The 16,931-nt window shown below is 44.7% G+C and overlaps 4 protein-coding genes across 5 annotated transcripts in view; 2 read left to right on the top strand and 2 right to left on the bottom strand.

The window, feature by feature from the left end:
* LOC109061160 (CDAN1-interacting nuclease 1-like) overlaps positions 1-16,931 on the top strand; it is a 790,471-nt gene that overhangs the window by 330,217 nt on the left and 443,323 nt on the right. The window lies entirely within an intron of this gene.
* si:ch1073-416d2.4 (coiled-coil domain-containing protein 42 homolog) lies at positions 108-4,076 on the bottom strand. Its single transcript, XM_019089794.2, has 9 exons — positions 3,920-4,076; positions 3,802-3,847; positions 3,563-3,739; positions 2,130-2,287; positions 1,930-2,012; positions 1,461-1,630; positions 1,158-1,268; positions 488-604; positions 108-409 (listed from the first exon to the last, which is right to left on the bottom strand). Exons 1-9 carry the CDS (start codon positions 4,021-4,023, stop codon positions 269-271), a joined length of 1,107 nt encoding a protein of 368 aa, XP_018945339.1. The 5' UTR covers positions 4,024-4,076; the 3' UTR covers positions 108-268.
* asb2b (ankyrin repeat and SOCS box containing 2b) lies at positions 8,493-14,202 on the top strand. The gene is made up of 8 exons (XM_042774524.1): positions 8,493-8,719; positions 9,532-9,641; positions 9,910-10,065; positions 10,940-11,185; positions 11,762-11,933; positions 12,630-13,170; positions 13,274-13,427; positions 13,810-14,202. The coding sequence occupies exons 1-8, from the start codon at positions 8,595-8,597 to the stop codon at positions 14,004-14,006; spliced, it is 1,701 nt and encodes a 566-aa protein (XP_042630458.1). The 5' UTR covers positions 8,493-8,594; the 3' UTR covers positions 14,007-14,202.
* Positions 14,334-16,229, bottom strand: LOC109100775 (protein FAM181A). Its single transcript, XM_019114207.2, has one exon. It carries the CDS (start codon positions 15,325-15,327, stop codon positions 14,587-14,589), a length of 741 nt encoding a protein of 246 aa, XP_018969752.1. The 5' UTR covers positions 15,328-16,229; the 3' UTR covers positions 14,334-14,586.

Consider the following 16,931-nt stretch of genomic DNA (forward strand, 5'->3'; position numbering starts at 1 on the left):
GTGTTGTTTGATTCTCTTCTGCCGATGGTCAGAGTTGGAAGCTGAAGTTAACTTGAAAATCTTGTAAAAATGAGCTTCAGATTGAACTGAAACTGAAATGTCACACTGTCCTTGTTAAATAATGTTTTAATGATTTCACAGAATTACTGATAAAGCAGTTATTTTCAAGCTGAAGAATAAAAACATTTGAACAGAAGTGTTTGATCGTCTCTGTAAAGCTGTTTTCTTCATGAACGCTACACGAGCTGGAGCTGGAGGTGTGGTCGGTCTACGGCAGGGTCTTCGGTGCGGTCAGCGCTCCGCTTCTGCTGGGGGTCTTCTTCGGGGTCGTTCTCTTCACAGTGGCGCCGCTGCTGGCTACGAGTCTCGTGGCTCTCCTCTCCATGTCGGCTTTCTCTACGATGAATTCCTTTGAAAGCATGAGCAGAAAGAAACACGTTCGTGCCTGAGTTTCTGATCAGGTGCTGCAGGATAACTGACCGCTCACCTTTATCATGTCCATCATGGAGGAGGTGTCCATGAGGTCCAGCGCTCCGTAGTGACTCAGGTAACACTGCTCCGACAGGTTCTTCACCGCGATCAAAATGTTCCCGACCTCCTCCACCTACAAACACACGCACAGGAACGTCCAGACTTACATCACAACCACCAACACAGACGCAGACTAAACCAGCCCTGACCGGAGCCAAGAAAACTCATGCTTCAAGAACAGAATTTAAACTGGAACTAATCCTAGAGCTTTCAGACCCTAACAACAGACTGAAATCCTTACAGAGCTGGACTTTCTTCTTGGTTTCGGTTTGCATGTTAAAACACTGATGAATGTGTTTCATCTTTTGTCTTCTCCAGATGTTCACTGAACCAATTCACTGCAGAGCATCAATTGTGGATTATTGTGATATTTTTATCAGCTGTTTGGACTCTCATTCTGACGGCACCCATTCACTGCAGAGCATCCATTGCTGAGACACTGATGCAGTGCTACATTTCTACAAACCTGATGAAGACACAAACTCTTCCTGATCTTAATTAGATGGACCGAGGGTAAACCCTTCTTAATTTCTGGCTGAACGGTTTCTTAAACAGCTTTGCTCAAGGGTTTTCCTCGAGTCTGCTGGGGGTTCTGCTCTACACGTCAGGATGAATCTGCAGCACACCTGGTCTCTGGACTGGCCCAGGTGCATGTGGAGCATCATTTCCAGCTGTTTGTTCTTCTCTTTCAGTTGATCCAGCTGTGTCTGGCGCTCGGACAGCTCCTGGTTGGTCATCTGCCACAACAACAGAAACACATCAGTCTCGCGCCCGTCATACACACGGCGACTTTTGAGAGGTTTTTCTGAGCAACCAGGTGAGAGACGGGGCCCTCGACACATTTGTTGCACACTCTCAGAGAGAAAGAGCCTTAGACCGTCTCCAGCTCTCCTGAAGCTGAACGCATCAGATCTGCTTTCATCACATACCAGTTTAAAGGTGCTGTGCTGCTGTCTGAGGGACTCCATGTGGTTCTGGCTGGACTTCATCTCGTCCGTCAGGCTGGACAGCTGCTGCAGGAGGTCCTCTCGGCTGACGGTCAGCGTCTCGTAGCGTCTGATGATCGGCGTCACCAGGTCCGTCCCGTAGCCCACATACTCTACACAACACAGATCACAGTGATGCACATACCACCAACAACACTCAGCTTCTATAGAGACACCTTCACTCATTAACTTCTGAATGCATCGCTGTGCAAACACATGAGCAGAGCTCTCAGCGTGAGGGACACCTGCTGCTTCATTTCTCTCCAGGACAGAACAACACTAAACTATTCTGCTACACACTTCAAAGTATGTACTTTACTTCACTAAACGAGTGCATGCTTTTAGGGCACAGTGTAAGTAGGACCTTAAGACTGAAGAGAAAGCCCTGAAGAGTGTCTTCAGATGTTCTTACTGTCTGGAAGTAAATCGAGAGTCTTCATCAGAAACTCCTCGAATATCTTGTATTTGTTCACTCGCTCCTGTAAATACTGACGCCTGTTGAACAGAGACAGATCATGAGTAACACCTCAGAAAGGGAGTCACTCTGGTTCGAGGTGTTTTTACGGTGTCTGGTGGGTTTTCTCCTGCGGTGATCAGTAAAAGACTAGTTACCTGGCTTGTAAGTCCTGGAGTTGTTTGAAGAGCTCAGCTTTCTCCTGTTCTTTCACTTGGTTCTGCTCTCTCTCCGTCTGGAACTTCTTCAGCGCACGGCGACGTTTCACCTCGTTCTCCTCCACAAACTTCTCAAATCTTGCTGCCCTGTGTTTCGTCTGTGAGGAGCGCTGGAGTATTTCAGACAGGTTCTCACAGATAAGAGTGAGATTCACAAACCTTTCTGTCTGCTGAACCCCACTGTGCTAAAACATAAACTGGGGACCAGTGTTGGGGAAAGTTACTTTTAAAAGTAATGCCTTACAATATTGCGTTACTCCCTAAAAAAGTAACTAAATACGTTACTTAGTTACTTTTTATGGAAAGTAATGTGTTACATTACTTTTGCATTACTTTTTAAATATGAGCAGGGCTTGATTGTTTTTAATATAAGAAGTTCTATTTATAGCAAATGTAAAAGTCCTTTCACACCAAAAAGTGTAATGAATAAACCTCAGGCTGAAGGAGAAGTAAATTCAGGTCTGTACAGTAGCACACAGGAGAAGAAGGTTCAACACTCTTCAGCAATAAAAAAAAAACTATGAAGCATAATTGTTAGTTTATCTAAAGTCATTTTTGATTATTAGTATGGTTGAACTGGATCATTAAAGGACAGCAGCAAAGACACTTAATAAAACGGAATTAGATACATTTGTGTTATTTAATATATTTAGTTATTGCAGGTTTGCGTCATATTCTGAGTTTGCATTTCACTGTTTTGATTTATTTTGATGAATACTAAATCTGTTTTGTTTTTTGTTTTTTTTGTGAGTGGGATGAATTAATGCACATTCACATTTAGTCTAGAACTACAGTAACATCATGTTCACACAGCGCACACAACGCCTCCATACTTCCGATTTCTCCCAATATGGGAACAGGAGGCTTGTCAGTCAAAAAAAATGGGAATACAAAGTAACTGCCGTTACTTATTTGAAAAAGTAACTCAGATATTGTCTTGTAAATTAAAAAAAAACAATACTACACTAAAAAAAAAAAAAAAGAAAAACAGACTACACAACACACATTACAACCAAATAACTACCACCAACACCCATGGGGACGTACAAAATAATGTGAAGAGCCATTATAATAGAGGTTAATATTTCCCTAGGCTCCAGTTTTATTAATTCTTTCACTGTGATCAGTGTTTAGTTCAAGCCCTCAGTGACTGTCTGCACCATGAACACTGCAATAACAGTCCGGTCTGTATGACTGCAGACAGAGCATCAGAGAAGGAGAGCTGGAGGTGAATGATGGGAACACTAGTGAGGACTGTGTCCAAACACCACCGAGCTGCAGCCGCTAACACAACGCTCAGTGCTTCACCTGACACACCCGGAGCCGGTCAGGTGTGTGTGTGTGTGTGTGTGTGTGTGTGTGTGTGTCCTCACCTCCGTCTGTCTCTGCTGCAGCTGCGCTCGTCTCTGCTGCAGGATCTTCATGCTCCTCTGAACCTCCTGCCGTGTGTCCATCAGCCGTGTGTCCACTGCGTCCACCTCGGAGCGCTTCTTCAGGACTAGTGTGGTCTGCAGCGTGTGGACCCCGGTGTCCAGGAGCCCGCTGGAGGACTGCAGCACATTTCAGCACAGGTAACACACACACCTGAGAGTGTTAGAGTAATGTTACTCACCTCTGTTATCACCGGGATGTGCTGGACGTGCTCCTCGGTCTGCTCTCTGTCGAGACAGAAACACGCGTGAGTGTCGGTGCACGAGCCTCCTGTCGTAACATGACCGCTGTAACGTTACCTGTGCTCCTCTAGCTGCGTTACAAACACGTTTTTCTTCTTGTGTTCGACTATCAGCATCAGACGAGCGTCTGTTTTCAGAGCAGGTGAAGAGGCGGGATCCATGAGTGCTTTACGAGCAGCGCTTCGACGAGAAACACGGAGAAACACGGAGCTCCGCTGAACCGAGCGCGCTCCTTCTGTTGTTTTGAAACCGGACGCCCGCTGTTGTCATAGTAACTGAGCGGAAGTGTTCGTGTTGCGTCAGCAGCACGTCACTAACGTTACATAAAAACAAATGAACTGCATATCAGTACTGGCCAAACCATGCGTTATCTTTATCTAAGATATACTTGATTTGCTTCTTTGAAGCACGCGACATACAGAAGAAAATAGGGGTGTAATGATTCATCGATATGGATCGATACATCGATACGATGTCTGACGACACGATGCATCGATGCCACACGTAATATATCGAAATCTGTAATATAAATAGACACCTTATTTGGCACTGTCCACATTTTCACATAATGTCCGTCTATGCATTACCACCAACGCGTGCATTCTCACTCAAACTCAGGGATCAGGACTCGATATAAGACTGCCCTTGCACGAAGGCACAAGGTGAAGCATAAAAGATGCTCGGGATTTTTTGTGGAACAGTCGAGCGCTGTGTGAGAAGTTTTCAGCGCACACATCTGAAGCGCGTGCACACAGACAGCCGCACGCGCGAATACTAAATTGAGCTCTCTTCCACTTTTTTTTTGTGCATGGATGAATAAATACAGACAAAATAACATAACAATGCGCGGTTTGGCGAATTTCCTAGTAAACACAGTCGTTTAGTCATATGTCTTAACGTTAACAGTTCAGAAAGAGAAGGCATCTGTATATTAAATCCGTGCTTGGTTCTTAAAGTGAAAGCAAACTAATAATAAATCTAATGCTGTCAAAGTGCTCACTGCTCCTGACTAAATAACCTTTGTAACATCAAAAATTATTAATCTATATTTAATTTATACAGTGAAGACTATGCAGTTATTTATATTTGATTACATTTCTGTAGCATACCTTAAAATGTATTTTAGACTGAGCTGAAAACCTGAAAAGCAGTTTATTTAACTGTTTTAAAGTTTATTGAACTTGTCTTTGTTGTATTGTATTCATTTTCTGCTATTGCTCATAATTTGGTTACCTGTAGAATTTTTTTTAGCACTGAGCCCATAGTAGCAGCCAGAATTGTTTTTCCAATTATTTATTTTCTGTATTATTATTAAAAAAAAAAAAAATGTCCCAATTGAGGTACACAATGTGAAAATTTCAGATAAATGTTCATGTTATATATTTTGGTTGCATTTGTGAGTTAATAAAAATGTAGATGGTTGTTTAAAAAAGATGTATAATATCAAAATATCGATATATCGATCGATATACTCCTGTATCGAATCGAATCGTTATCAAATATCGTATCACTGGGTATGAGAATCGATATCGTATCGTATCGTGACGAACTATTCGATTTACACCCTTTTAGAAGGAAACGCACCTCGGTTCTGTGGCTTGTAGTCCGCGAGCCCAGCTTTAAAGTCCGCGTGAACTGGATGTTGCTGCCGACTTTATTTCAGTGTAGTGAATTATATTTCCAGCTGAAACTGAACATTGAGGAGAGGGCGTGGTTTTATTTTGGGCGTAGTCTCTCTCTCACAGCAATCTAAAGGTTGGAGGGGCGTGTTCAAGAATGTCCAGCCCAAGCCGTCGAAGTGACGTCATCAGAGAAGGAATGCCATTCCAGAGCGGAAGTAAATGTTCGGAGTTTGATTAAAGATTGCCAAAACAAACAATTTTTTATTTTTTCAGCTGATTAACCTGCATGGATTAATTGTTCACATCAAGACTAGCATTGTGCGCTGCCAGTAGAGTGCAGTCTTTAAGATCATGCACAGTATTCAGCAGAAGCGTGTGATATCACTCATATGATCAGCTGAACAGTAGTGTACTTCTTTATTTTGATGACAGACTCAGATTTGATCATTCTGCTTTATTAATGGAGAGTTTGTTTCTCAGCTGCTCTTTCCTTAAAGGTTTGTTGTTCTGTCTGTCTCATTACAGCACCACAGGATTGAAGTCTTACTGCATACTTGGCAGGACAGAGGTTTCACTTTTCTCTTCTTTAGAAACTCCTGCGTGATTCTGCAGTGTGCTTCGGATCCTCTTCTGTCAGGCTCCAGGAGGCTGAATCTTGTCAGACATTATTTTGGTAAATCCACAGGCTCTCGTGGACTCTCACACTGCTGCTGTGTTTGTCTGAGCTCGACCCCTGACCCCTGACCCCTGACCTGTGCTGGGCTCCATCTGACATCAACACATGCATCTCAGTCTCATCTCTCATGATTCTTTTCAAAGAGTTGTGCTGCACAATGTTTTTGAGGAAACTCTGGGGTGTGTTAAATTGCTCAGAAGTGACAGTAAAGACATTTATAATGTTACAAAACATTTCAGAAAAATACTGTTCTTTAGAACTTTCTATTCATCTGTGAATCCTGAAAAATAAAATGTATCAGATAATTGCAGTCTTGGTGAGGAGAAGAGATTTTATTCAAAAACAACTCTTGACTGCTAGTGTACTTCAAATGTAGTCTTTCTCTTTCTGAAACAGATAGAAAGAGTGATGACTGATCGCTGACTCGTGGTTCGTGGCTGTGCTGCTGAGACACTGCTGTAAGCGCAGCTCAAAGAGAAAATGTCAAACCCTTTCATGGGTTATTAAAATGTAACATCAGTGTTCACATATCGACCGAGACCTGTCTGATTACACTTTCTAAAGTACCTGAGCAACCCTGGTGTGTGTGTGTGCACGTGTGTGTGTGTGTGTGTGTGTGTGTGTGTGTGTGTGTGTGTGTGTGTGTGTGTGTGTGTGTGTGTGTGTGTGTGTGTGTGTGTGTGTGTGTGTGTGTGTGGAGTGTCTATAATGGACATGTTACTGATGATGAATGTCTTGCCACTTCATAAATCCTGCCGTAATGAGTCTGAGTGTTAGTGAAGCTAAACGGAGTATGTCCATAAAAGGCATCATCTGGAGGATCTGAACATCACACACTCTCTCTCTCTCTCTCTCACACACACACACACACACACACTCTCTCTCTCTCTCTCTCACACACACACACACACTCTCTCTCTCTCTCTCTCTCTCTCTCTCTCACACACACACACACACACACTCTCTCTCTCTCTCACACACTCTCTCTCTCTCTCTCTCACACACACACACACTCTCTCTCTCTCTCACTCTCTCTCTCTCTCTCACACACACACACACACACACACACTCACTCTCTCTCTCTCTCTCTCACACACACTCTCTCTCTCTCTCTCTCTCTCTCTCTCTCTCTCCCCCACACACACACACACCTCCATCTCCCAGCAGAAGTGGTTTGTGTTTGTGCAGACTACAGAGCTCCTCATTTCTTGATCATTGAGTCGTGCTGAGCTCCTGCAGACTGCAGCGGTGGAGTTCTGTCCTCTGTAGACATTCTGTTTGAGTGATGTCTCTGAGATCTCATGTGTTCACAGTGTTTAGTCTGGATGTCCTGCTCAGAGTACATTCAGAGCTTTTCAGAGACTCAGAATGATTGGAGCTTTGATCATAAAAATGACTGACATTAATTTAGAGATCAAATTTCACAGCCTTATGGAAATGTGATCATATTTTGCAATTGACATTTAAATCTGACTAATTTTCATAAAACAACATTTCAGGAAAATGTTATGGCATTTCAAAATAAAATATGCCTTTCTGTGAAACAGGACATTGATTTGCTTCATGTCCACTGTAGAGGACAGCAGGATTAAACGTGTGTTTATTACACATTCTGGAGACACAAGGAAATAAATTATATTTTATATTTTAATATCCTAATGAAATATTCAATATTATTATCATTCTGTTATAACTTTCATGACATAGTTGAGAATCATCTTTATACAAAGTAGTATAAAAAAATTGATTGATGATTTAAAAAGAAATCCCACTGTTTTTGCCTTTTCATGTCTATTCATGTCTGTTTCATTTCTTTAAATACAGGACTTTTTAAAGTGTCCTTTACAGACATAGCATAATATATTACTAAAAATATAAAATAAAAAAATATATCTGGTAGTCATGAAGCTTCTGAAATGTTATAAACCCCCCATGACCTATTACTAAACATGTAACATATGCAAATTCACAAAACCCGTTTGCCTAACTATTTGGAACGAGACAAACAGGCTGAGAAACAGTAGCGTGCTCCTCTGCTCCTCACATCAGCTCTTCTGCAGGAGTTCAGATCAGTCTGAAGCTCGCTCGCTCCTGCTGTAGATCTTTAGCTCTCCGTCTGTTTCTGCACCAAGCCCTCGGGCATCTCGCCGCAGGCGCCGCTCAGGTCTTGTGTTTTCCTCTTTTCTCTGAGCTTATCTAGTATTATCTGAGCTGGTCGAGTGGGTAGTCAAATAAGGTAAGCGCCTGGCCTCACGTGTCAAGACCAAGCTAAAATTAACCCAGCGAACAGCTGAGCGCTCGAGTGTGTGTGTGTGTGTGTGTGTGTGTGTGTGTGTGTGTGTGTGTGTGTGTGTGTTCATTCACTGGCGTCCACACACACGCGCGCGGCTCGAGCGTCTTTGTCTGTGCGCGCGCGCTGTGCGATAATACCAGGATGACACGATTCTCTTACGCTGAATATATCGCATTATTTCGATCAAATGACATTAAAAGAAACTCGCCGCCGCAGAAAATATCATCATCTGAACGCGCTGCAAACCGCGACGAGGAGCCGACAGAGTGAGTCCTTCAGTGTGTGTGTGTGTGTTTACTATCGCTGTTAGCTCATTAACAGAAAACAGATCTGAAATGACCTGGGTTGAGTTTATGACAGGTGTGTGATTTGCCAGCGTGATCTTCAGCTGATCGCATCGGAGGAAAGAGATTTATTCATCTTTTGGAGAGACCGGGGCTAGTTGTCACACGTTACTCCAGTCAGTATTTGTGTGTTGGTTTTGAAATGCCTCTGTGAACACACACTGTAATAATAAACACGTACTGTAATCACAGAGATGTGTCTGATGGGGTAAGTTGTCACAGTGGAACAGCTGTTAAAATCCATATCAGCGCAAATGTAAACAGTGAAGCGATTATAAAATACAATTAATTAAACAGACAACGGAAAAATATACAAAAAAACAAACAATCATATTTTTATTTGGCCAACGGAGATGTAAAATACTGTAAACAAATAAAGTAAATAAAACGCATGTGACAACTTGCCCCGATCTGACATGAAAACGACCCTTTAACTCTGTGTTCAGATCTGTCTTCATGACACACTGATTCTTGTCTTATTGTGTCTGTGTGTGTTTATTTAGTTCTCTTAATACTAAGCATATATTACAGACATGATGATACTGTAAATGTAGTCTGGATGACAGAATTGACAAAAATTATTTCCATTCTAGACTTTTTTTAATAAGCACACGTTTATGAGATAGTTAGATCTTATGGCAACTAGCCCCAGCCTCCACTATTACAGACAAATGTGTCATTTTTAAATTACACAATCAGTATCCAGTTTCTTCTTAATGCTCTTGATCCTCCAGAGTCATTTCTGCGGTCAGAAGAGCAGAAGCGTGTGACTCTGATGACTGGACGGCTCTGCATGAAGCGGCTCACCGCGGACACACACACAGCGTTCAGGTTCTGCTGAAAGGTAAGAGTGGTGTGGATACACCTGTTCTAGAGAGAGCGCTGACCGCTGCTTCAGCTTTGGCCAAAAGATCCCGGGGTTTGAAGTGCCATGGGAGCTCCTGTTGTCACAAATCTTTCTGAGGAATTTACCAGAAAACTTGTTGAACGAGTTGAGTTACTCCGATGCTGTGGCTTGGCTCTTACGTGTTTCAGTGTGTTAGTAGGTACTGGTCACCTGCAGTGATCTAGCAGCGTGTGCTGATGAAGCGTGTTCACGTGTTGTGTGACAGATCCCGGTGTGTGTGTGGACAAACGCACGCTACAGGAGCAGACGCCGCTGCTGCTCGCCGTTCAGGGGCCACACCTGGAGTGTGTGAGGAGTCTTCTGGAGGCAGGAGCCGACCCTGACATCAGCAACAAGAACAAAGAGACGCCTCTTTATAAAGGTGCTTTCACTCTACCAAAACAATAGTTAATATTCACCTCAATTTCTTACAAGAACAATGTCAAATAAAAATGTGCTGTAAATGTGTTCACCCTCAGTTCATCTGAGATCAGGATGAGTGTGTTTCTTCATCAGGTTTGTAGAAATGTAGCACTGCATCAGTGTCTCATCAATGGATGCTCTGCAGTGAATGGGTGCCGTCAGAATGAGAGTCCAAACAGCTGATAAAAACAACTCAATAATAAACAACAAAACCACAGCACACCAGTCCACAACTTCACAACACAAAAAAAAAAAATACAAACAAATAAAACATTAATAACTCAAAAACAAAAACACAATAGAACACTACCCATAATAACACTTCCTCCAGTGAAAAAGTGCATCTCCTGTTGTCTCTCACATCAAAATCCAGACACATATTTGTTTAGAGCTGTTTAAACACTGCTTGATCTGTGCAGATTTCTCTCCTGATTCACACCAGAACACTTTCTCACTGGGGGAAGTGTTATTATGGATTATGGACTCTATGTATTTGAGTTAAAAACATCTTAATGCTGGATTTGTTTCATCTTTCATCTTCTCCAGATGTGAACTGATGGACTGGAGTGCTGTGGATTACTTGTGGATTATTGTGATGTTTTTATCAGCTGTGTGAACTCTCATTCTGACGGCACCCATTCATCCTGATCTCAGATGAACTGAGAGAGAACACATTTTCAGCTAATGTTCTTTTTTTGGGTGAACTGTTTCTTTAAGGCTCAAATCAGTTCAATGTTGATTCAGTTTAGTTCAGTAAAAGTCAGTCACTATCCAGCTGAGTTCAGTAAGTGTTTTAAAGCTCCTTCTTCTTCTCTGTGTCTGATGGTGTTTAGCGTGTGAGCAGGAGAGCATCAGCACGGTGAAGCTGCTGCTGGCGTTCGGCGCGGCGGTGAATCAGCGCTGTTATCGCGGCTGGACCGCGCTGCATGAAGCAGCGAGACGAGACAACACTGAGCTCTGTGAGACGCTCCTGAGGGCAAGAGCCGCTGTAGACGCCCGCAACGCCGACAACGTCACACCGGCGATAGAAGCGGCTCGGCACGGACACACAGGGACTCTGGCTCACCTGATCCAGAACGGTGTGTTTACTAGCAGGCCGCTTGAGGCTATAGACTTTGATGCTCCCTGACATGCAATCATTTTGAGATCTTCTGTTAATGTCAGTAGCATGAGGCACTTCACTTCAGAGTCCTGTGACACTTTTTAAAAACTTCAGCACAAACTCTGTTTGTGTAGTGAGAGCTGTGTTATTAACTCTTCTCTAACAGTAGCTAGTTCTAAACATGTCAAATGTCTGTTTTCCCTCTACAGACTGGTTATTTTTTACAAACTGAGTAAGCTGTGAGGAAACATTTACTAAACCACAAAAATACTCCATCAGATATGCCAAACAGTCTATGAGAACAGAGTTTATGATCCGTTTGATCTATCAACATGCTCTATGATGAAATTAGTATTTTACCCTCACATGAATATAACTAAAAACAAAGACCTAGTACAAAATAATTAGATATAAGTAGATATAAGACACAGAACAGGAAATCATTTGTGTTTATAAGACATTTATTTCAAAATATTGAGGGATGGCTTCAAAATCCGAAACAGTAGAAACACTAGGATCTACGGCATCAGCTGTGTTGTTTTTGTCCCGTCAGGTGCTGGTGTGAACGTTCAGACGTGTGACGGGAACACTGCTTTAACCGAAGCCTGCAGACACGGTCACACAGAAACTGTGAAGCTTTTGCTCAAACTTCACTCAGATGCCAACAAAGCCACCAACAGCAGACTTCTGCCGCTGCATATCGCCAGCCAGCACGGACACAAAGAGTAAGAATTCAGTCTAATCTAGAGAACTACAGCAATGATCTGTGTCCTGTACAACAGCTGCGCCTGCCGCCTCTGACACACGAGACGAGAGCTCAACAGCTGGACAGAGACAGGAGTCCAAACACAGCCACTCGAGCTGACCACGTGATTACTGTAATCCACAGCTGTGCTTGACACCAGCAGAGGACTTGATGAAGATGTGTTCACCCTCAGTTCATCTGAGATCAGGATGAGTTTGTTTCTTCATCAGGTTTGTAGAAATGTAGCACTGCATCAGTGTCTCATCAATGGATGTTCTGCAGTGAATGGGTGCCGTCAGAATGAGAGTCCAAACAGCTGATAAAGACGTCTTTATCTTTACATCTCATCTGAATCAGGAGAGAAATCTGCACAGATCAAGCAGTGTTTAAACAGCTTTTATCTTCTCCAGATGTTAACTGATGGACTGGAGTGCTGTGGATTACTTGTTTTTATCAGCTGTTTGGACTCTCATTCTGACGGCACCCATTCACTGCAGAGCATCCATTGCTGAGACACTGATGCAGTGCTACATTTCTACAAACCTGATGAAGAAACAAACTCATCCTAATATACTTTTTTTTGGTGAACTATTACTTTAAGAAGTTTTATTGTGTCTTGATGATTTAATGAATCATTGATTTGTGTGGTTAAGTTCTAAAATTGTGTCTATCCCAGGATTGTTTCCTTATTGCTCCCGGTCACCAGCCGGGTGAGGATTCGGCAAAGCGGCATCTCTCCCCTCCATCTGGCAGCGGAGCACGACCGGCAGATCATCCTGAGTCTCCTGATCGAGTCGGGATTTGACGTCAACAGCAAACTCTCTCCCGAGTGCTCGGCCAGGTTCCAGGACCGGCGTGTTTCGGCTCTGTACTGCGCCGTCGCCGGCAGGAACACGCAGGCCGCTGCTATTCTGCTGAAGGCCGGTGCGAATCCCAACATGGACCCCTGCAGCCCGCTGCTGTTAGCGGTGCGTCACGGCTGTCTGGAGACTGTAGCGCTGCTGCTGGAGCACGGGGCCCATGTGAACGCTCGCCTGACCGCAGGCTTCCCAGCAGTGCTGCTGCACACTCATCAGCTGGACGTCCTGCAGTATCTGCTGGACAAGGGCTGTGACGCTCGGGCCTGCTTCACCTGCAGCGGAGAGGACACACACTTCAGCAGTCAGGCGGCGAACACCAGCCAAAGAAACACCAGCGGACCTGAACCGGAGCTAAAGGTGCTGATTCAGTGTCAGAGATATTTTTGACCAGTGAATAGCCATTCTCTGTGTATAGAGTGTGTGTTTTAGGTCCTGACTGAAGTTCTCTGTTTGATTTCAGTTCTGTGACTGGATCTCGTCCTCCTGCTGGAGACCCTCGGCTGGGCCGCTCATTGATTTGCTGCTGGACTATGTAGGAAACGTTCAGCTCTGCAGCAGGATCAGAGACCTCCTTCTGGACGAACCGGAGTGGACGAGCATTCAGGAGAAAACATGTGAGTGCACGAGGATCTATTTGCATTATGAACCACAGCACATTTGCAGATGGGGTCATCGGCCTGACCGCTGAACAGTTCAACTATTTAAAGAGACAGTCACACATTTATCATTTAAATGATGTTGATCTTTCATACTTTGATTTGTACTCCGAAGACAATTTCAGTGTTTCAAATTTGGATTTAAAAAGATGATTTTTTTTAGGAACTTATTAATTTACTTTTCATAACATCTGTTTAGCTTTTCTTAGCTTGTCAGTCATCTAGAAACTGGAGTTACACAAACTTGAACACAGCTTCTCGTGGTCAGTTACAGAACAGTGTTGTTGTGGGTTCAGTGGCTGTGCGTCTGAGCAGATCTGTGTGACGTTTGTCTTCACAGCGTCTCCTCGAGCCCTGATGCATCTCTGTGCGCTGAGGATCCGGGAGCGGCTGGGGACGCAGAGACTGAGATCTGTGGAGTCGCTGCCGCTGCCGGGCCCCATGCTGCGGTACCTGAGCTCCAGAAGCAGAAGCTGCGGTCAGCAGAGGGACAGCCATCATCATCATCATCATCATCATCATCATCATCAACACTGAAGGCAGAGTTCTGCTGGATACTCAAACGGGTGCTCGCCAGATTTTTGTGGTTTGTGTTTTGTGTATTTATAACTTTTAATTTATCATGACATTTTTTAAGTATTATGTTTGTGCTTGATACACAGTTTTATGTAGTTTATCTGGAAATACTGCGTATGATGGTGGTGATGAGAATAAATGTGCTGCTTTGAGTGTAGGATCTCTTGTCATTGCTTTAATTAACAGACAGTGTAACACAGTCAATCATTACCAGTTTTAATCAGCTAATTCAGCCGGGATTACCATCAGGTTTTTAGTGTGACAACATCTCTAACTCAACTAAAAACATAATAAATAATCTCTAGCTCACAGTGAATGATGCTGTATCAGGAATGTTTGAGCTGTAACAGAAATGATCAGTCACACAAATGCACCACAGAAAGTCGTCTGCTGTCCAGAGAAGAGTGTTTGTGCAAACTACTGAAAGGCTGTGCTCACACAAGAACTCTATTCTTGCTACATCTGTACTGTAAGTGCTTAGAGGCAGTGTTCGCAGTAATCGGTTAAAACAGAGAGGAGTTCGCTGAAGTGACTAATGTTGTTAGAATCCGAACACGCTGAACGCGGAGGAGGAGGAGAGCGCAGGCTTCGTGGGGATCGGTTTGATCACTACATGCGCGCCGGAGCGCTGCTGTCCGTCGCCGAAGCTGTGCGCGGGCTCGGCGCGGCTCCTGAAAGGCGCGTCCGCGTGAGGCAGCAGAAAGCGGCTGTGGAGCGCGCGGTACGGGAGCGTGCAGCACGCGCATGCGCACGCCGCGCTACCGGACAGCAGCGGGTTCGCTTTCGAGTCATCAAAAACCACCTTGCTTTTCTCGCCATTCACCGCGGGCGATCTGACGCGTCCGGTCGCGCTCGCGTTGTTTTTAAGGAAGCGCTCCAGACGCTCGCGGCTCCCGGATGAGGACTGCGGCTCCTTCCAGAAGGACGCCGGGAGCTGCCGCTTGCGCATCGGCATCGGGATCTGTCCGTGTCCCTGTCCCTGTCCCTGTCCCGACCGCGCTTCCTCCTCCGAGCCGGCGCTCACGTCTCTCCCGGTCCCGGTCCCGTGCGGCGCTTTCTCCTCGGAGAGTTTAGCGAGCGCCGAGTCGCCGTTTCTGTGCGGATGGCAGCGGGGCATCTTGGCGTAGCGGTGCGAGAAGCGCTTGAGCTGCTTCTGCAGGTATTTGCGGTGGTCCACGGAGCGCCTGCAGGGCGCGGATCGATCCAGCGCCGCCTTGATGTCGCTCGACGCCAGATTGACGAAGTTCAGGAGCGTTTTCACCTCGCTGTCGGAGCTCATCATGCAGACCTCAGCAGCACATCCTCACTCCTGTGAAGCTCTGACCTCCAGCTCTAGAGTCCAACAGCCGCAGTAATGACCCCAGCTTCGCATCAGCCCTGGCAGAGTGAGGTCCAGCTCGCCTGGCCTCTGTAATAGCCCAAGCACTCAAAGAAGCTGAATGACTATAGACTCGGTGTAGTTATGGTGCTTTCCTGAGCCAATCAGCGACCTCACTCTCCTCACAATGCACCCCAATGAGCCACCGAGATCCCGGTGTCGGATTCTTTGCCACCCCAAATTGTTGTCATGGAAATCCCCGAGGGAAAATAGCGAGCAGATGCAATATTTCTTTGTGGAGACGGTGGCCTGATCGTCCCCGCGCTCGCCGCACTCTGTTTGTGATTCGATGGAGTTTGGCGCGAGGGCCCCGCGGCCCTGAAGCCGTCCCGATCTGAAGCGGCGCTCTTCACCTTACAGGGATGTCAGGAGCGGGTTCGGAGGAGGAGGAGGTGCTGAGGAGATGTGCGCATAACCATGGAAAGGGGGCTTGAGCGCTCAAGAATCTTGTCTTTCTGTTTGCCCCCTCAATCGAGCCACACAAAAGCTGAATTACTCATTCAAACCTCGCGGGACAAAGGCGGAGGAGCCGGATAGCACTCTCGCATTTGTAGTCAAACATTCGGAGACTTAAATCGAGTCGTCGTGAAAGAGAAAGAGTTAGACAAAGCCCATAGAATTGCCATCAGCAAACACTTTCCTGTGTCATATCAGTGGGTCTCCATGGCTCCTTCTGGCCGGGGGACAATAGCACAAGTTTGCACACTCGAATACTGTCACCCTGCCAACGGAGACAAGGGCCAGAAGCAGGACAATCCCCGCAGAAAGCAGCGGCTCCGCGGGGAAGGGTGCAATAGAAAAGGAAAAAGGGACTTGTGAAATGCTAATTGAGCTCCGTCCCTCATTGAGAGCAGAAAAGAGAGAGAGCAGGGCTACCTATGTGTCCCGGACAGATGAGAGAGCCGTGAGACGTCTGTCAGGACAGCAGCCCTCCAGCCAGACTTAAAACATGAGCTGAAACAACTGGGGCCTTCAGTTATAGTCCTACATGGAATGATCAGAAATGTGAACGCAAAACTAACTCTGAAATGTTCCTGTGAGTGATTTCTAATAAAATCCATACCGTATACGCACGCATCCTGCTTAAGAAACCAGAATTCACCTTAAATTCAAGCACAAAGTGCATCAATTCCACCTGCAGAACGGCCAAAAAACACAAAAATATCATCATTAATGAATTTCAGTGACGTAATTATTACAAAAGCAGCTGCACTTATAATAATATTAATGTGTATTTTGATTGTCTACTTTACGATTTAATAGACTATATTAAACTATCTTAATAGTGTTTTAGTGGCAAAAACTTGGCACACGTTCTTTAGTTCTTTACATATAAGAACCTTTTCACGTCAGTTCTTTATATATCTTCAAATCTGAAGAAATCTGGGATTTAGGATCAAATGTGTATTTTATAAATGCAGCCCAAGGATCCCTGCATACACGAGGAAGAAGTGTGACTGCCACATATAAACACTCTTAACTCTATGAGCAGTTTATATATATTTTTG

Source organism: Cyprinus carpio, chromosome A17 (genome assembly GCF_018340385.1).
Source record: "Cyprinus carpio isolate SPL01 chromosome A17, ASM1834038v1, whole genome shotgun sequence".
In the NCBI taxonomy this organism is placed as follows: Eukaryota; Metazoa; Chordata; class Actinopteri; order Cypriniformes; family Cyprinidae; genus Cyprinus; species Cyprinus carpio.